This window comes from Chiloscyllium punctatum, chromosome 15, assembly GCF_047496795.1.
Source record: "Chiloscyllium punctatum isolate Juve2018m chromosome 15, sChiPun1.3, whole genome shotgun sequence".
Classification (NCBI taxonomy): Eukaryota; Metazoa; Chordata; class Chondrichthyes; order Orectolobiformes; family Hemiscylliidae; genus Chiloscyllium; species Chiloscyllium punctatum.
The window spans coordinates 59416131-59437049 of NC_092753.1; the positions used below are offsets into that span (position 1 = coordinate 59416131).

A 20919-nucleotide genomic window follows, 5' to 3' on the forward strand; every position below is an offset into this window, starting at 1 on the left:
ATGACCAACAGCTCCAAGTAACCAGTGAGACAGTGTCACCCTCAGGAACATGGGCTCAGTTCTCAGGCTCTGGCTCTTCCTCTTAGGTAAGGATTGCCTTTGATTCCAGGGAGCAGTCATTGCAGTTAGACTCGGGCTCTGTGGAGTTGATGTTCCCATTTGTTGTCACATTATGTTCCAGGGCCTGTTGTCCCTCTGGAAGTGATTGAGTCTCCTCCAGTTCTCTCCCTCCTGAGAGGGCAGACAGCTCGGATCAACTGCAACCTGATACCGGGAGAGGAGCGGGCGGAGCTGGTGAGATATTATTGGTGTCGGGCGAGAGACAATCCTGACTTCAGCGGCAACGGATCCAGGAACTTCCTGGAAAACAGCTCCCGTGTGTCAGTGTCAGAGAGTTTCCTCATCATCCGGGAGCTGCTGGTAAATGATTCTGACACTTACCGCTGTGTGGTTCTGAGAGAGAAACCTCGGCCCTGGAAATACTTCCAGGGAAATGGAACAACATTGAACATCCAAGGTAATTGTGGAAGATCCGAAATATTCAGCAGGAAGGGCTGCAACTGCAGAGAGAGAGAGAGAGAAACAGGTCATGGCTCAGGTTGGTCAGAACTGGGAGAAGTTGGAGGTTTAATAGTTGAACAGTTTATCAAAGTCGTTTATCTGAGCCGTGCCCCAGAGACAGTCTGACCTGCTGAGTGTTCCTAGAATCCGCGATGTTTTGTTGCTGATTCAGTGTCTGAACAGAATAGTCAGGGAGAGTCTATCCCCATCTCCCAAACCAAGCGGTACAGAGTTACACTGAATATCCTCAGAAACAGAGTCCACATATGGGCTCGGTTTTACCCGCACTGCCCCGGAGTGGGACACAGACAGATTTCATCATGAATTTCAAAAGACAACATTCTGAAGAGAAACATTTCTCAGAAGTTTCCGAATCAGGCGGCTGTAGAACCAGCACGGACACGATGGGTCAAATGTCAAGGTGAGAGAGTGGTGCTGGAAAAGTCAGGCAGCATCCCAGGAGCAGGAGAATCGACGTTTCCGGGCAAAAGCCCTTCAGCAGCCCTTCACGTCAGGCTCACTGAAGCTCCAGTCTGACCTGATGTGTTTTTCCAGCACCACTCTCATCTTGACTCTGACCTCCAGCATCTGCAGTCCTCACTTTCGCCACGATGGGCCAAATGGCCTGGTTCTGAGCAGTGAGCTTTCTCTGAGAAGATGAAGGGAGAGTGAAATAACTCAATGTGTGAGAGAAGGAAACAGAAACAGTGCCCAGTATCACAGAGAGAGAGCGCAGACTGGGATGTTGTGTGGGAGCACAGGGTCTGCCCGGGGTTTACCTTTAATCTCACATTAACCACCCACCAGCAGAACCTGCTTTTCTATCGGATCCTTTCAGTCCCATCCTTTTCAACACTTAGCTTGAAGAAAACCGCCCAAAAGACAAAGCTCTCTAAGCTGAACCCTAACAGCGAAAGTTCCGATTTCCAACAAGTCAATTACCAAATAAACGAACATGATCTTGGGAAAAAATATTTATCATTACCTGGAATATACTGCTCCAAACTAACACAGCCCGAGCACGTGTCGGGACGAAGCTGATTGATGCTCCCGGGCTCTCATTCTAACCCACATTGTTAGGACGGGTCTGTTCTCCTTGTGGCGGTGATTTGGGAATCGGGGTACAATTTATTAAACCCATTCTGCACTGTCCCATTGAGGATCCAAGTTTCACGCTGTTTTAATCATCCCTTTCCTTGCTACCTGCCGATTTCTATTTGCTACAATGAAGATTGACACAATGTGTGTTGTTTAATGTGTTTATTTAGCGAAACCTGAAATCTATCTGACTGCGGATCCCCAGAATGAAGGTGTTGGGATTCAGACACTGACTTGTTTGGCTGCGGGATTTTCCCCGAGGGATCTGACCATTTCCTGGATTGTTGAGGGAGATGTCTCCTATCAGGAGGAGCCGGGCTCGCTGACAGTAAACACGGACAGCAGTTACAACCTGAGCTCCCGGCTGCGGATTGCAAGACCCCAGCGGGAGCAGGGAGCCACCGTCTCCTGTCACATTCAGCACAGGACCTTCACTGGGTCAGTGAGGACAAGGCTCAGAGATAGTCCAGGTAGGTGCCTCACTAATACTGACCATACCACAGTACTCCCAGTTACAGCCAAGGAACTAGAAAATTAACAATTCCATTATAAAACACGCAATATTCGAGATAGAATAACGGGAAAGAGTCCTTTATTCGTTTACGGGATGTGGATGTCTGACCATTGATTGCCCATGGCTAATTGTCCATAGGACAGTTTAGAGTCAGCCGCTTTGCTGTAGGTCTGGAGTCACATGTAGGTCAGACCATGTAAGAATAACACTTTCCCTCCCGAAAGGCCATTACATAGGGATTTCCTACAATCGGTACACGCTCATTAGACTCTTAATTCCAGATTTTGTTTTTCTTGAATTCAAATTCCACCAGCTGCCCAGGCAGGATTCGAATCCCGGGTCCCCCGAACATTACCTGGGCTCTCTCGATGAGCGGCCCTATGCAGTGCAGTATGTTAACCGTATAGCAAAAAAGAAGACACTCTAAATTCCATTAAAATTAACACAATGCTAACGCTGAATTTATTGGTAATTATCGGAAATAATGATGTGAATGGAAATTGGCAAAAACAGCCGATCGGCTGGGGAGCCGGAGTTGGAAATCTCAAACATTGACCTTTCGCATCGTAACCGCCCTAGAATCGATTCGGAGATGCCGGTGTTGGACTGGGGTGTACAAAGTTAAAAATCACACAACACCAGGTCTTTCATCGGACGACCACCGATGACGGAGCGTCGCCCCGAAAGCTTGGCTTCCAAGTAAACCTGTTGGACTATAACTTAGTGTGGTGTGATTTTTAACTCTGCTCTCGAATTAACTTCCAACATTGCTTTGTATGGACTTTAATTCTGTCGAACAGGTGAGTTCGCTTCAGTCGCTCTGTTAGAGCACACAATAATCATGAGAAATATTAAAAAAACAGAAGGCAATTCCTAGCTAGTTTCAACCCTTTGTTTTCACACCGAGTGGTGTCAGAGCCCCTTTCTAAGCCACATTTCCAGAGCGGAATCGCTCCCTGCTTCCACACCAGGCGGCTCAGTGAAATGTCAGCATTGACTGAAGAGTAATTCTGACTTCAGGAATGAAGAGAAAAGGAGCCGCTGGATACAGAACAGGCAGCGTTTATACAGCACAAACCAGATGGGGGAATTACAACTCTGTAACAGATGTCAGCAGTTCCACATTGACCCAGTTCATTCAGCAGGACCGCTGCATTGCTGACAGAGTGACCATAACTTCAGGCCAGACAGGAATACAGAAGGAAAGGCGGGAATTACAGGGAAATGGGAAAAAAGTTCCATCAAACTATCACGGCGACACAAGCAGTGGGCTGAATGGCCTCCTCCTGTGCTCCCATTTATGATTCGCTTCAACAGCCACATCCCATTTATCCGGTTGGCAGGTTCCCAGAGCGTGTGAATAGAATGAACCTGCTATATTCTGTGGGCGATAGGCTATTGACATCATCCCGCCGCTTCACTCCGTTCTCGGTGTGTACAGGCAGTGATCACAGCTCCTATTACACCACTGTCACTGGCCGGGTGGAGAATAGACCATCTATAAATCCCCACTCACGTGAGTTTCATTGGTTCATTACCACAGACCGGTTGGGATTTTAGATGCAGGATCGTAGCCACAAGAAAAGGAAACCCGTTCAGTCCATACCCACAGTGTCGCTCCTGTCCCTGCTCATTAAAGCTCAGGCAGTAAGCTTATCACCCGGATTCCCAAACTTCACCTTTTTGAAAAAAGACTGAGAGAAAGAAATATCCCTGGCCATGTTCTTGATATTTAAGGGAACGATTGCCAAAGAAACAGCGAGGGGATAGTTTGAAAACGTACAAATGGAGCTACGATCCATCAGCACCTTTGAAAACCGCTATGCGCCAAATTCTAGTGAGGGTCGGCGCACTGGATTTGCACGTCAGGCAGAAGTTTGGAACAGGGAATTCATGACCAATTTAAAACTCTTGGAGAATGAGTGTGCCGGGCCTAGCTATAGACTGGCACTAGCTGGTTGTGGCACAATGTGTTTTTGGTGTACACCATGGCAACAGTATCATCCTCGCTCAGCAGACTACAGAATGTACCACTCCAGAACCAAAATGCTGGAAATATGATATGAATGTAGAAAATGCTGGCAATTTCTGAAGATGAGGTAGCGTCTCTGGAAAGGGATTCCAACATTGCAGGTGGTGATCTTTCATCAGAACACTAATGAGAGCCATCATTCTCTAATGAGAGAGCAGGACTATAGTGCCTTATTTGGGAATAGAAGTTTGGACAGGAGGAATTATAAAATATATTAATATGGGCTGTAGTAAATTATTCCCTCTTGGAGGCTGCCTGGGTGGTTTCTGTCTCCACAGTATGCAGTTTGAAACCAATCTTGTTAAAAGTTTGCTATTTTGTGCTGCCATTAAAATAACTGCCAGATCAAAAAGACTAAAAAAAGCTGACCAACAAAAAAAAAGCAGATATGTTGGTCCTAAATGTATGTCACTTGTCATGAAGTTGCAAGATGTGTTGGTTAGGGAAGTGGGTTGTCCTAATAATCTGTAGCTCTATCAATCACGTACAAATAAACAGTAACAGGGATGATTTAGAAATTACAGAAGATGGAAGTGAAGCCTGAAGGCATGAACTTTATTTTCAACAATATTTACCCAGCGTCTTTATTTCACTAAACCACTTGAAGCACCTCCCAAAAGTATTATCAGTCAAAATGAAACACTGAATCACATCTAAAAAAATCATATTTAATACATCATACCACCAACCTATTCTCTTTCCAAATCCAGGCAATTCTGTAACTGAAGCAATTAACATTCAGAAATAAAAATTATTGGTATTTCACAGTAAGTAATACCGTTATAATCTCACAGAGGCCACAACTGCTTAGTGAGAGAAGGGGTCTTTGTGTTTTGTGAAGTACTGATCATACATGCTCCAAATACCTTTTCATGAAAATACAAATGTAAACATCAGTATTTTTGCAGCTTATTTGTCATAAGTAACTTTGTTGGGAGGAACCATAAAATAAACACACCTAGAAATGTGACTATCAGAAACTTCAAAAAGCCTTTATTAGTTGATCACTTCTTTTTGGATCTAATAAAGAATGAAATAATTAATCTTTTGATTCTAGTTCTGTCTTTTAATTGTATTGGTTCCGACTGTCTCCAATTTCAACTTTCAAATTAAATGATCAATTATATTGGCAATGTCCAATATAAGTCAACTAGTTTAATTTTTCTTTTTGAACACAACTGGCAGTTAATAATAGTAACTGTCAGCTTGAAACATTGATAGTTACCATGTCTGCATTGAAAACAAAATATTACAAATCATTTTAAAAAAAGGCAGCATTGGTAACAGTACAGCTGTATTTCAACAAATGTATTAGATGAGTTCTGAAAAAGGGTCACTGGACCCATAATGTTAACTCTGATTCCTCTCTACAAATGCTGCCTGTTGGGTTTTTCCAGCAATTTCTATTTTTGTTTCTGATTTCCAACATCTGCAGTTCCTTCGTATGTTTTTTAATTGGAGGAGGGATTGGGAAGAAAAGTAATGGAGGCACATCATGAAGTAAGTTTGAAATTGCCAATAATTTAAATAGGGGGCTCAGTTTACATGGTCCACTTCCAGCCTGTGTAACTGCAGTGGAAAAAGAGGACTGGGTTCAGTAAAGGTTGCTAAACATCAGTTTTCTGCATGCAAATATACATGGATGATTTGTTTATTTGTATCTCACCTTGGTAAACTTGTTACTGGTCACGAAGAGTTTAGAAAATGGAGGTTTAGCAGGCTGACAGTTTTAAAAGTTACTTTTACTTAATCTGTATAGCTATTCAGTGAAAATTGAAAATACTGTAAGAACATCTCTTAGGCTGTTGTGCATAACTATTTTCACAATACATTAAAGGGTAACATTTCCCCTTTACCTCAGTGACATGATTCTATATGCTGATACAGTGAGATGTGACTTCCCTTTAGGCAGTGACAAAACCACTCATGAATAGCATGACTGTAATGATAAAGACTCAATGATAGTGTGGAGCTTGTCCTTCAATAAATAAATAGTTTCTACACTTTTTGAGGAAATTTTAGTAGAAATGGGATAATGCATGTAATATTACTGTTACACAACTGGAACTAATTTTGGCATCATTCCTTAATGGCATTCTATTGGATGAAACCTATTTATCTATTTCACACAGACAAGTCAACTCAAAAACTTCGAAGTTAAAAATCACACGACACCAGGTTATAGTCCAACAGGTTTAATTGGAAGCACTAGCTTTCGGAATGCCACTCCTTCATTAGGTGGTTGTGGAGGACACAGTTGTAAGGCACAGAATTTATAGCAAAGAGTTTATATCAAAAAATTCAAGTGACAGATAATAAGTGTATTTCTGATTTAACATGTAGGTTAGAGAATATAATTGAAAATTTGAATTTCAAAGTATTGCATATTGTGTAGCCATTCTTGATCTTATTTGTAATTAATTATTATTAATGGTTTGAATTGTTTCAATTGTAATTTGAAGGTTTTTCTAAGTATTATTACCTCGGCCTGCTGAGTCTTATCCTTATTGTACCATTTTGTCTTTGGATCATAAAGAGTCAATGCTATAAACAGAAGAATGGAAAAGGTAATCAGATAAAATGCAGTCTTTTTTTTAATGGCTGAATATATTACATTGAAAATAGTGCATAAGTATTACATGAAATAATTCTAACAAAAATAACCATTGGAAAAATTCATATTCCACAGGCAATAAGAGCTCGGGATAACAGATAGTTAGCCATCTAGGACAGCAGGAAAAGACAAAGTGCAGGAGTCATTGGTCCTAATGCCACTCACAAACTGTTTGTAGGTGTCAAGACTATTTCAAGTGATGAGTTATATAACTAGAGCAGTGGAGCCAAATAGTGGAGATTGGGGAAGATAGATCAAATGATGGAAGATATGGTAAATTTAAGGAAACTGACAAGGCAATAGCACAAGGTATTAACATGGGTAGTGATAATCAGTGTGGCAAGAAGCTTAACATTTAAGATTGCGTCATCAAATAAGGCCTGCTTTTGCGCAAAAGGCAGAACTAAAAGCTCTGTATTTGAATGCATTCATAACAAAATGTCATACAGGAAGAAATATGTATGATTTGATAGCAATTACAGAGATATAACTACAGCATGAGCAAGACTAGGACCTATATATTAAAAGCTTCAAGATACTTCAAAAGGACAGGAAGCTCAGAAAAAGTGTTGAGGTAACTGTGTTAATTAAAAACAAATTTAGTACACAGTAAAAGATAACATTTGCACTAAAGATCAAGGTGCAGAATCAGCTTTGGTAGAAATAATAGACAGTAAATGTAAGAATTGCCTTGTGGGCATATTTTGCAGATCATAATAACTGTACTGTAGGATAGAATATACTTGAATATAATGGGGAATTCTGCAAAAGTTATCAGCATAATCAAAGATGATTTAAATCTACATAGAGATTGAATTAATGAAATTGGCAAGGCAGCATGGAATATCAGTTCATGTAATGGTCTCAGGGCAGTTTCTTAGAGCTGCATGTTCTAGAGTCAACCAGAGAGAAAAGTTATTCAAGAACTCATAAGCTGCAATGACAGAAGACTGACTATTGTTCTGATTGTAAACAAGGCTCCAGGAAGCCAAGGTCAAAACATGATAAAAATTTTGTTTGCATTTTGAGGATGACCAAAGTGGGTTGAAGACTAATGTTTTAAACTTAAATAAAGGCAATTGCAAAAGTGTGAAAGCGGTACTGGCCAGATTGAATTGGGAGATTACGTTAAAGGATAGGACAACATCGATGCATTGGTAGACACTTAATACATCTTTCCTCATTATCAGCAAAGATACATTTCAGTGAGAAAGCATTTTGGAGAAGAATGAAAAATCTGTGTACCAGTAAGGAAGTTTAAGATAATATTGAATTGAAAGAAAAAGTGCACAATTCTACAAAGATTAGTCCTAAGTCAGAGTTATTAACAATATAATTAGTGACTTGGTTGTGGAAAGTGAATGCACTCAGGCCAAGTTTGTTGATGACACAAAAATAGGTGGGAAGGCAAATGGTGAGGAAAACACAAAGAGTCTGCAAAGGAATATAGACAGGCTAGGCAAGTGGGTGAGAAGTTGGTTAATGGAATATAATGTGCGTAAATGTGAGGTTCTCAAATTTGGCAAGAGGAACAGAGGAGCTGAATAATATTTAAATGGTCAAAAACTGTAGAAAGCTATGGAACAGAGGGATTTGAGAGTTCTTGTCCATGAATCACAGAAAGCTACCACTCAACTTGAGCAGGTAACAGGGAAGACAAATGGAATTTTGGCCTCGAGTTTAAAGGGGATGGAGAATAAATATAGGGAGATTTTGCTAAAATTATGCAAGGCACGAGACAGATCACAGATTGAATGTTGTGAACAGTTTTGGTTCCCTTATCTATGGAAAGATGTACTGGCTTTGGGGCCAGTTCAGGGAAAGTTCACTAGGCTGATATCAAGTATGAAGGGACTATGTTGTGTAGTGAGGATGAATAGTTTGTGCCTGTACTCATTGGAATATAGAAAAATGTGAGATAACCTTAATGAAACATATACATTCTTAGGAGACTTGACAGGGTAGATGCAAGAAGAGTGTTTCACCTTTTGGGAGAGTCTTGGACCAGACAGTATGATCTCAGGATAACGGATCACACAGATAGATCAGAGATGGGTAATGAGGCTGTAGAATTCTTTGCCACAGTGGAATACCGAGGCTATATATACTCAAGGCTGAGACAGGCAGGCTTTTAATTAATAAAGGAAGTGAGGGTTGTAGGGAAGTGTTAGGAAAGTAGATTTGAGAGTTATCAGACAAGTCGTGATCTCATTGAACGGCTTGCTTCTGTTCCTGTGTCTTATGATTTTATGATCTAAATTGAGACGGAATTCCAAAACAAAGAATGACAATAAAAACTGGATGAATTTATAGTATGAGAGAAAGCTAAGTAGAAATATAAAAACAAATCGTAAGACTTTCTACCAGAATTTGAAAAGGGAGAGAGGAAAGTGAGCATTGTTCCACTGGCAGGGGGAAGAATGCGGAAAAAATGGGAACTAAAGAAATGATTGGAAGTGTGAACCAACATTTTGAGCATGTTTTCAATGGAGAAGGCACAAATAGCATTTCAGAAATACTTGAAAACCAGGAGCTGAAAGGGAGAGAGGAACTTAAAACAATGCAATTATGATCACTAAGGAAAACATACTGAGAAAACAGTGGCTCTGTGGTTAACACTTTAGCCTCACTGTGCCAGGGAAGATAGGTTTAATTTCAGTCTGTGTGGAGTTTGCATGTTTTCACTCTGTCTGCAGGTGCTCCAGTTTCCTCCCACAGTCCAAAGATGTGCAGTTTAGCTGGATTAGCCATGCTAAATTGCCCATAGTGTCCAGGGATGTGCAGGTTAGGTGGACTAGCCATGGGAATCGTAAGGTTACAGGGATGGGGTGGGTCTGAGTGGGATGCTCTTTGGTGGTTCAATAGGCTGAATGACCTGATTTGCCACTGCAGGGATTCAATGATTCAATGAAAACAAATGTAACAGACAGCCGAAAAGTTCCTAATGCACAGTGGTATGGTCTTAAAGGAAATGCTGATGAAATAATTGATGTATTGATTAGAATTTTGTAAAGTTTGCTGGATTCTGGAAAGAGCTGAAAAATGTGTTGCTGGAAAAGCACAGCAGGTCAGGCAGCATCCAAGGAAAGGGAGAATTGACGTTTCGGGCATGAGCCCTTCTTCAGGAATGAGGAAGGTGTGCCAAGCAGGCTACGATAAAAGGTAGGGAGGAGGGACTTGGGGAAGGGGTGTTGGGAATGTGATAGGTGGAAGGACGTTAAGGTGAGAGTGATAGGTCGGAGTGGGGGTGGGTCGGAGAGGTCGGGAAGAAGATTGCAGGTCAAGAAGGCGGTGCTGAGTCTGAAGGTTGGGACTGAGATAAGGTGGGGGGAGGGGAAATGAGGAAGCTGGAGAAATCTGCATTCATCTCTTGTGGTTGGAGGGTTTCTAGGCGGAAGACGAGGCCCTCTTCCTCCAGGCGTCGTATTGCCATGGTCTGGTGATGGAGGAGGCTAAGGACCTACATGTCCTTGGTGGAGTGGGAAGGGGAGTTAAAGTTTTCTGCCACGGGGCGGTTGGGTTGGTTGGTGCTGGTGTCCCAGAGGTGTTCTCTGAAATGTTCCGCAAGTAGGCAGCCTGTCTCCCCAATCTAGAGGAGGCCACTTCGGGTGCAGCGGATGCAATAAATGATGTGTGTGGAGGTGCAGGTGAATTTGTGATGGATATGGAAGGATCCCTTGGGGCCTTGGAGGGAAGTGAGGGGGGAGGTGTGGGCGCAAGTTTTGCATTCCTTGCAGTTGCAGGGGAAGGTGCCAGGAGTGGAGGTTGGGTTGGTGGGGGGTGTGGACCTGACGAGGGAGTCGCGGAGGGAGTGTTCTTTCCAGAACGCTGATGGGGAGGGGAGGGGAGGGGAGGGAAAGATATCCTTGGTGGTGGGGTCTGTTTGGAGGTGGCGGAAATGACGAAGGATGATACGATGTATCTGGAGGTTGGTAGGGGGGTAGGTGAGGACCAGTGGGGTTCTGTCCTCGTGGCGATTGGAGGGGTGGGTTCACGGGCGGAGGAGCGGGAAGTGGAGGAGATGCAGTGGTGAGCATCATCAACCACGTCACCACCAACCTCCAGATACATCATATCATTCTTCATCATTTCCGCCATCTCCAAACAGACCCCGCCACCAAGGATATCATTCCCTCCTCTTCCCTATCAGTGTTCCGGAAAGACCACTCCCTTCGTGACTCCCTCGTCAGGTCCACACCACCCACCAACCCAACCTCCACTCCCGGCACCTTCCCCTGCTACCGCAAGAAATGCAAAACTTGCGCCCACACATCCCCCCTCACTTCCCTCCAAGGCCCCAAGGGATCCTTCCATACCTGTCACAAATTCACCTGCACCTCCACACACATCAGTTACTGCATCTGCTGCACCTGATGTGGCCTCCTTTACATTGGGGAGACAGGCAGCCTACTTGCAGAATGTTTCAGAGAACACGTCTGGGACACCCGCACCAACCAACCCAACCGCCCCGTGGCAGAAAACTTTAACTCCCCCTCCCACTCCGCCAAGGACATGCAGGTCCTTGGCCTCCTCCATCGCCAGACCATGGCAACACGACGCCTGGAGGAAGAGCGCTTCATCTTCTGCCTAGGAAGCCTCCAACCACAAGGGATGAATGCAGATTTCTCCAGCTTTCTCATTTCCCTTCCCCCCACCTTATCTCAGTCCCAACCCTCGGACTCAGCACCGCCTTCTTGACCTGCAATCTTCTTCCCGACCTCTCCGCCCCCACCCCCACTCCGGCCTATCACCCTCACCTTAACCTCCTTCCACCTATCACATTCCCAACGCCCCTCCCCCAAGTCCCTCCTCCCTACCTTTTATCTTAGCCTGCTTGTCACACCTTCCTCATTCCTGAAGAAGGGCTCATGCCCAAAACGTCGATTCTCCTGCTCCTTGGATGCTGCCTGACCTGCTGCGCTTTTCCAGCAACACATTTTTCAGCTCTGATCTCCAGCATCTGCAGTCCTCACTTTTTTCTAGTGGATTCTGGAAAGGTCTCAACAGACTGGAAAATAGTCAACAAAGCTTCTCTGGCAAGAAAGGGAGGAAAAAGAAAATAAGAGAGCACAGGCCCATTGGCCTAACATCTGCCACAGGGTAAATACAAGATTCATTTCAATAAGTTGCAGCTCACACCTCACCAGTACTTGGATCAATGTTCTCAGAGAAACACATGACAGTGGCTGTGAAAGATTTAAATTAAACTCACAGGGAAATGGGCAGCAGCATGCAGAAGTGGCAAAACAACATAAGGTACATTCACTGAGAATGATGCATAGAACCAGAGAGGAAGTGCTCCCATGTTGAATAGGAGATGACTAAGAAGGACTACAAGGAATACTATGACATTTTGAATGCACACACTTAAAAAGACAAAGTTTAGTCAATAACGTTGACGAGCTACAAGCACAAGCTGTGTGAGAATTTGATGTATTGGCAATAACAAACATGGCTTATAAACTGTGAGGACTGGCTACAAAATATTCAAGGAGAAAGAGTGTTCAAAAATATATGAAAGGGAGGCAAGGCAATGGCACTGGTTCAGGAAGACATCTTAATCTTGAAGACAGAGGATAGAATGTATTTGCATTGAATTGAGAAGTTAGAAAGGTATGACGTGTGCATTTTCTTACCCAGGGTGATTGTCCAAATTGACCGAGATGTTGCGATTATAGGCTACTTTTATGGTTGAATTTCATTTATAGCTACCACTGTACTTCACAGTAAGACAGTTCTAACATTGATATACTTACAGATTCATCAGTCCGTGGTAAAGATGTTGATGATCAAGTAATGGAAATATCGGAATGTGCAGTAAGTAGATTGTTTTGATATATTTCTTCACTTAACTTGAGCTATGCTCCACTGAGCTGAAAAGTATTATCAGTTAAATAAATCAGTTGTGAACATGCTGCATTAGGAACACAAAGATAGCGTAAGGTAAAGGATTCACTTCATTTGTAAGGTGTAAATCAATTGCAATCATATGAGTACGCTAAGTAACCTGTTCAAATATTTTATTACACACCTCGGAAGCATGTGGGACTCAAACCCATACCTCCTGACTCAGAGGGAGAGACACCACCACTGCACCGTTAGAGTCCTTAATTACATTTAAAGGCTGAGTCAACAGAGTAATTTAAAAGGTTAACTAATCTTGCTTACTTACAAGATCAATTCAGACACAAACATTTTTCTTAAGTTTCACAGAATTTGTTAAGCTTATCAAGACATAGATAAAAGTAACGTTACTCAACAAAAGCAGCATTGTCAATCAATTGCTTACTGCCTGTGATCTGTCTCCTTTGGTTCAAGCTCTTACCTCAAAGCATTTTCACATTTGTTATGTTGCATTTTAATAAGCTTGGACCCTTAAACAACAACAAAAACCAGAAAGCATTGATCTTACCTTGACTGGGACATAGGAATATTCTTATGTTTTGCAAGAGTATTTTTACAGATAGCCATACCAAGTAGAATATAATTTCATTCCTGACTTAGAGTCATAGAATCATAGAGATGAACAGCATGGAAACAGATCCTTTAGTCCAAATCGTCCATGCCGACCAGATATCCGAACTTAATCCAGTCTCATTTGCTAGCACTTGGTACATATCTGTCTAAACCCTTCCTATTTATATTCCCACACAGATACCTGTTAAATGTTGCAATTGCAACAGCCTCCTCTGGCAGTTTGTTCCATACACACAATACCCTTTGCCCCTTCAGTCCCTTTTAAATATATGCCCTCTAGTTCTGGACTCCTGCACCCCATGGAGAAGACGTTGTCTATTTAGCCTGTCCATGCTCCTCATGAGTTTATAAACCTCTATAAGATCAGCCCTCAGTCTCCAGCGCTCCAGGGAAAACAGCACAAAACCATGTTGACTATCCCTAATCAGTCCTTGCCTTTCCAAATACATGTACTTCCTGTCCCTCAGGATTCCCTCCAACAACTTGTCCACCACTGATGTCATGCTCACTGGTCTATAACTCCCTGGGGTTTCTTAACCCCTTTCTTAAAAAATGGCACCATGTTAGCCCAGCTCGTCTTCCTGCAACTCACCTGTGACTATTGATGATATAAATATATCAGCAATGGGTCCAGTAATCACTTCCCTAGCTTCCCACAGAGTTCGAGGGTACACCTGATCTGGTCCTGGGGATTTATCCACCTTTATGCCATCCAGCACCTCCTCTTCTGTAATATGGTCATTTTTCAAGATGTCACCATCTATTTCCCCACACTCTATATCTTCCATGTCCTTCTCCACAGTGAACACTGATGCAAATTACTTGTTTATTATCTCTCCCATCTCCTGTGGTCCCACAAATAGGCCGCCTTGCTGGTCTTTGAAGGGTCTTATTCTCTCCTTAGATGCCTTCTTATCCTTAATGTATTTATAAAACCCCTTTGGATTCTCTTAACCCTATTTGCCAAAGTTATCTCCACTTTTTGCCCTCCTGATTTCCCTCTTAAGTATACTCCTGCTGCCTTTATATTCTTCTAAGGATTCACACGATCTCTCCTGCCTATACCTAGTATATGCTTCCTTCTTTTTCTGAACCAAAACATCAATTTCTTTAGTCATCTAGCATTCCCTACACCTACCAGCCTTTCCTTTCACCCTAACAGGAATATATTTTCTCTGGACTCCTGTTATCTCATTTCTGAAGGCTTCCCATTTTCCAGCCGTCCCTTTACCTGCGAACATCTGCCCCCAATCAACTTTTAAAAGTTCTTGCCTAATGCTGTCAAAATTGGCCTTCCTCTAATTTAGAACTTTAACTTTTAGATCTGGTCTATCCTTTTCCATCACTATTTTAAAACGAATAGAATTATGGTCGCTGGCCCCAAAGTGCTCCCCCACTGATACCTCAGTCACCTGCCCTGCCTTATTTCCCAAAAGTAGGTCAAGTTTTGCACCTTCTCTAGCTGATATATCCACATACTGAATCAGAAATTTTCTTGTACATACTTAACAAATTCCTCTCCATCTAAACCTTTAACACTGTTGCAGTCCCAGTCTATGTATGGAAAGTTAAAATCCCTGCCATAACCACCCTAATATTCTTATAGATAACTGAGATTTACAAATTTGTATTTCAATTTTCTGTTGATTATTTGCGGGGGGGGGGGGGGGGGGGGGGGGCGTCTATAATACAATCCAAAATCCAAATAGGGTGATCATCCCATTCTTATTTCTCAGTTCCACCCAAGTAACCTTCCTGGACGTATTGCTAGGAATATCCTCCCTAAATACAGCCACAACCCTCATCAAAAAATGCCATTCACTCATATCTCTCACCACACCTTCTATTCTTCCTATAGCATTTGTCTCCTGGAACATTAAGCTACCAGTCCCGTTCATCCCTGTAATTGCTAATGGTATTCCAATCCCATTTTCCTAACCATGCCCTGAGTTCATCTGCTTTCCCCTGTTAGGCTTCTTGCATTGAAATAAATGCAGATTAATTTATCAGTCCTGCCTTGTTAGATTAGCTTACTGACTTTTAGATTACCGACAGTGTGGAAAAAGGCCCTTCGGCCCAACAAGTCCACATTGACCCTCTGAAGAGCAACCCACCCAGACCCATTTCCCTAAATGATGCACCTAACACTATGGGCAATTTAGTATGGCCAATTCACCTAACCTGCACATCTTCGGACTGTGGGAGGAAACCGGAGCACCCGCACGCAGACACGGGGAGAACATGCAAACTCCACACAGACAGTTACCCAAGGCAGGAATTGAACCCAGGTCCCTGGTGCTGTGAGGCAGCAGTGCTAACCATTGAGCCACCATGCCGCCTCATGTTCTCTACTTTGTCTCTGCCTACCCTGACTGTTTGACTCACTCCTTTTCCCAACTGTACCTGTCTCAGACTGATCTCTTTCCTCACTATTTCTCTGGGTCCCACACCCCCCACCTTACTAGTTTAATTCCTTCCAAGGAGCTCTTGCAAATATCCCTGTCAGTATGTTAGTCCCCTTCTTATACAAGTCACGTCTACCCTAGAAGAGATTCCAATGATTCAAAATATGTGAACCTTTCTCCCCTGCACCAGCTCCTCAGGCACACATTGATCTGCTCTATCCTCCTATTCTTACCCACACTGGCTTGTACCACCATGAATAATTCCGATATTACTATCCTTGATGACCTCCTTCTTAAATTCCTGCCTAACTTCTTATATTCAGAATCTCACCCTTTGTCCTTCCTATGCCATTAGTTCCAATGTATACAATGACCTCCTGCTGGTCCCTCTCCCCTTTGAGTATATTCTGCACTCTGTCCAAGATATCGTTGATCCTGACACCAGGGAGACAACACACTGTTCTGATTTCTCGCTATCGGCTGCAGAAACATCTGTCTATGCCTCTGACTAAAGAGTCACAGTTGATCTCGTGAAACCTGACGTACCCCTCATTACATTAGAGCCAGTCTTGGTACCAGAAACATGGCTGTTCGTGCTACATTCCCCAAAGAGTCCATCACTCCACATGTTTTCCAAAACAGCATATCTGCTTGAGAAGCTGATAACAGCAGGAGACTCCTGCATGACCTGCCTCCCTCTCCTACCTTTCCTGGAGGTAACCCATCTACCTGACTGCATCTGCAGTTTTTCTCCCTTCCTATAAGCGCCATCCATCACACCCCCTAGCTCCTGTAAATTCCTCATTGCCTCTAACTGCCACTCCAACTGATCCATGTAATCTGACAGTATTCACAAACAAAGATATAATAATCATACATACATAATAATCAGTAATATGGAAATCTCCCACATCCAACAGGAAGAGCACATCATTCTACTAAAGGCCATCTTTTTACCTTAACTATCTACAGACCCAGAAAATAGCACAGTCTTACTGCTCTAAAAAACACTGCTCCAAGATAACTCAGTATAAATGTTTTACATTTTCAAATATTAATCAAGAGACAGAGCTCAATAAAATAAATAATCAAAAAGGAGCCACTTCACTCACTATTGCAGATTTACAAAAAAAAAGACAGCTTGCTTACATTTACCATGCACTTAGCTGCTCCTATGCTGTGAGCTCTCCCACACAGATTCCTCCAAGGTTAGCTGTGATTTAGCTGTTAGTTAAGTTTTCTTTGATTCACTCCAACGTCCAGAGATACTTGAACTCAGACAGCAAAGGCAGTAGCTGTACAGTTCACTGCTGTGTCAGACAGCAGTGTAGGTTTCTTTCTCTCTCATGTTTTCACTGACCTTGTGGTCTCTACCTTTGTCTGGTCTTCCTCCTTTTTCAAGTGCTGTTGTGTTGATCTTGGTTTTCCCAAATTTCCAAAACAATGCAACAGCTTATAAAACAGTAATTGTTGGTCCTGGAATTCGAAGAAATCAACTCCAACACTTAAAATACCTTAAAAAACAGCAGCTCTTACAGTCACAACTTTTTCCCATCTTCCATCTTAAATTACCCAGAATCCAAGCCTTACTTGTTTAATTAGATTAAAATTATCAAGAAATATCTTCAGTCTTACAGTTGGATTTGATCCAGTTTACTACTTGAGTAGTATAGGGAATATAGTAAGAAAAAATGGATATGGAGGTTAATACCATAGCGATAGACTCTGACTATTTTCCCTTTCCTCATTAGTTATGAATAAGTGCTGAAATTGAAGATTGAAATGTGTCCCATATTCCATATGTGGCTTGTTGAGATAAAAATCTATGCTCTACCCAGGCACCTAATTTAGTCAATGAAACAACATTTTGCCTCAGCAAACTTTCTTCAGTAGGTTTTATTTTACCAATATGGAAACTATACATGGGAGAGTGCCTCTAAATAATTGAGATTTAATCCCGTGGGGACACAACCTATCTTTTGTTCTCTCTTTTCCCAGAAAAGAAGCCATTTTTTGCTGTATCTCTTTGAAAATTGTTCTACAATGTTGAGTCAACAAAAACTGATTATTCCTTTAATGGATGGGAGTCTTTCAAAATGTATTCATTGATTTCAATGAGATTTGACTGCCTAGTGTAAAATCCCTACTGCTATTGCGTTCCTTTAAATAATACTGGGAGCAACATCTATTGAACTGTTGCTCTGCTGAGTGTGCCACTCCCAATATTAGCATAAGAATCCATCAACAAATTATCATTGACAGCTTTCCATCCACGGAAGATGGCGAACATACAGCAAACAAATTCACACTTTTGCTCATGACTGAAGAAGTTAATCCTCAAGAGTTCTGTCTCATATTCAACTGAATACTAGTATAGGTTGTTTTGCAGTATTGGTGTTTGTTGTCAAGCTGCTGTAATAATCATTGGTCATTGTAGCACTTCACAGAAGGTGTTGCCATTTTCCAGTATTATCAGCTAGTGATTCCCAGGTGCAATATTCTAGAGCCTTCAGGTCATTAGATTACTTACAGTGTGGAAACAGGCCCTTCGGCCCAACAAGTCCACACCGACCCGCAACCTACCCAGACCCCTACATTTACCCCTTTACCTAACACTACGGGCAATTTAGCATGGCCAATTCACCTGACCTGCACATCTTTGGACTGTGGGAGGAAACCGGAGCACCCGGAGGAAACCCATACAGACACGGCGAGAATGTGCAAACTCCACACAGTCAGTCGCCTGAGTCAGGAATTGAACCCAGGTCTCTGGCGCTGTGAGGCAGCAGTGCTGACCACTGTGCCACCGTGGTAATCATTCTCGATGTTGAGCTTTGAACCTCTTGTTGGTTGATTGGTATCACGATTCTCATCAGAAAGGAATTCTTGGTTATACAACTGACTTTCACGCTCTGAATTTGCCCGGCAGTCCAATCATGTCACCTATGGTTGATGAGCATTGCAAACTTGCAAACTGTTTTTGAGATTACTGTTATGTTCGTGACTTAGCTGCAAGTGGTCTGCATTTCGAAGCCATGATACATAGACCCAAGCACACATCAATATGTAAATAAACAAACTTTTGTCAAATGATGAATCATGGATTTCAAAAAGTCTTTGTTTTATTTGGCTCCCTACATACTTGACATAAATAATAACGTGATTGTTGATCCACACTTCTACAACAGTGCCTGAGATTTATGTCCTGCCTATCTAATGATCCAATTTCTTGAAGTAGGAATGTAACCATGAACAAATCAATATTTGTAGTTCAGTAATATTTTAAACATCAGTTTTCATTCTACTACTCCTGGAGGCATTTAATTGCACCCAAATATCAAAGTACATGTCATGTAAATTCAACATAATATTGCTTGACTAAGGAAGGTGTGATGATGGTGTTTAGTCAGGCAAGTGTCTGCACATACATATATGCACATGTACTTTACTCACTAAATATTCAAGAATGTAAGCCTTACTCTGCCCCTATGACAGTAACATTCAGTTAAATTGCACTATTTCAGTTGCTACCAGCTACAAATGAGGATATTGCAAGTAAAATCTTCTACAGTATGGATGATTGAACATAGGATAATGCTTTCTCAAATATCCAACACTAAATTAGTGGCAAGAAAATGTGATTGAGGTAAATTCTGCCTCCATTGCATATTGAATACTTGGCATTCTGTTTAGCATTTGGAAGAGTAATCGATTATAATACATTAACAGCAAATGCAAGAGAAATTCAATTGGTTTGGCAGCATCTGTGGAGAGAGAAACAGAGTTAACATTTTGAGTCAGAGAAAGGAGGATGCTACTTGCAAGAGTTAGAAATCCAATGGGCTGTGCATCATGCAATTATGTCCAACCATACTTTAAAAACAAGATTTATTTTGCAAAGGTGTGGACAATTCATTAGTCTGGACTGGGCACTGGCAATTTAACCAGAGATGGACTGATTGAATGCCAACCAATGGTTTCAGAGAAGCGTAAATCAGGATTATTAAGAGGCCAATATGAGCATCGTCCATACACCAAAGTCAGAAATCTATTTTAATTGCTTGTTTTTGAAAATTTGGTATTGATATTGGAATATTGATATTTCTATGTGGCTATGAATTATCAAACAGGAAGGCAAGATTCATGCTAAATTAGTATCAAACCATAAATTGAAATGTCCTCATTTTTAATTCATCTTGTGTTCTTATTTCTGTTTCTTGTTCCTATGTTACAGGATAATATTTCTCTGAGCAGTGAAACTCTTCATTATGCATCTGTTCATGTCAAAACTCTTCCAAAGAAGAAACAAAAACAGGAATTGAAAAGACCAGAGCAGGACCAGGCAACAGAATATGCTGTTCTAAAGGTCAAAGATAAAAATACTCAATTCTACAGAGATTACTCAGTTGCCAGCATTTGCCCCACATCAAACATAAGACAAACTGCTAACTACATAGGAACCACATATGCTTCTCTTAAGAAATGAACATTTCATATCATTTCAGATCATTCGTTTTCTCAAGGGCAATTAAGGATGCCAACAAATTGCTGAGCTTGTCAGCAACTCTAATGTCTTCCAAAGTGTGATTTGGATGGGGAATGGTTTTGCAATTGCAAATGCATAAACAAATGTATTTTTAAAGTGGTTCCTGTGCCTCAAGTTGGACATTGACATTCATTCTTCCTTTAGACTGAAATTAAATCAACTATTAATCGCTTAAATGGTTTGGGTATATCGTAAACAGTATGTCACAGAGTTCATAGAGATCAAATTTAAGATGACTGCTGTAATGCCTTTTGATGGTTAATTATTCCACAAACCTGTCAATTATGCTGCAATTCCCTGTATGGGTCCTTCCATTCTCCTGTTTGTATCATAAAAGTTTTGAAACTTCAGACCCTTAAGGGTCCATTGTTTTATCAAAGGGTTAATTCAATGTTAAATGCACCCCCTTGTAATTGGTGTTGAGGTAGCATACCAGCCTTTCTACTTGTTGGCTGCCAGTGAATTAAAAGGCAAGCCATCCCTTGTCTGGGAGCTATTGTGTGAATTTCTGTGTCAATTTTCAATAAAAGGTCAGATTAGCCTTATTAAAGAAGTAAATAAATTTATAATTGCTTGGTCATGGTAACTTGCGAGAAAAAGATTAATCTTCCTCCATGGTTTATGGTTTCCTCTTTATCTTTGGATGTTTCAGCCTTTCTGCGGAGGCTGCAT

The 20919-nt window shown here is 41.8% G+C and overlaps 1 protein-coding gene across 1 annotated transcript; it reads left to right on the top strand.

Moving 5' to 3' along the window:
- Positions 1-20665, top strand: LOC140485966 (tyrosine-protein phosphatase non-receptor type substrate 1-like). The gene is made up of 6 exons (XM_072584406.1): positions 1-86; positions 182-517; positions 1830-2129; positions 6668-6772; positions 12578-12636; positions 19936-20665. The coding sequence occupies exons 1-6, from the start codon at positions 50-52 to the stop codon at positions 20185-20187; spliced, it is 1089 nt and encodes a 362-aa protein (XP_072440507.1). The 5' UTR covers positions 1-49; the 3' UTR covers positions 20188-20665.
- The last annotated feature ends 254 nt before the right edge of the window (positions 20666-20919 follow it).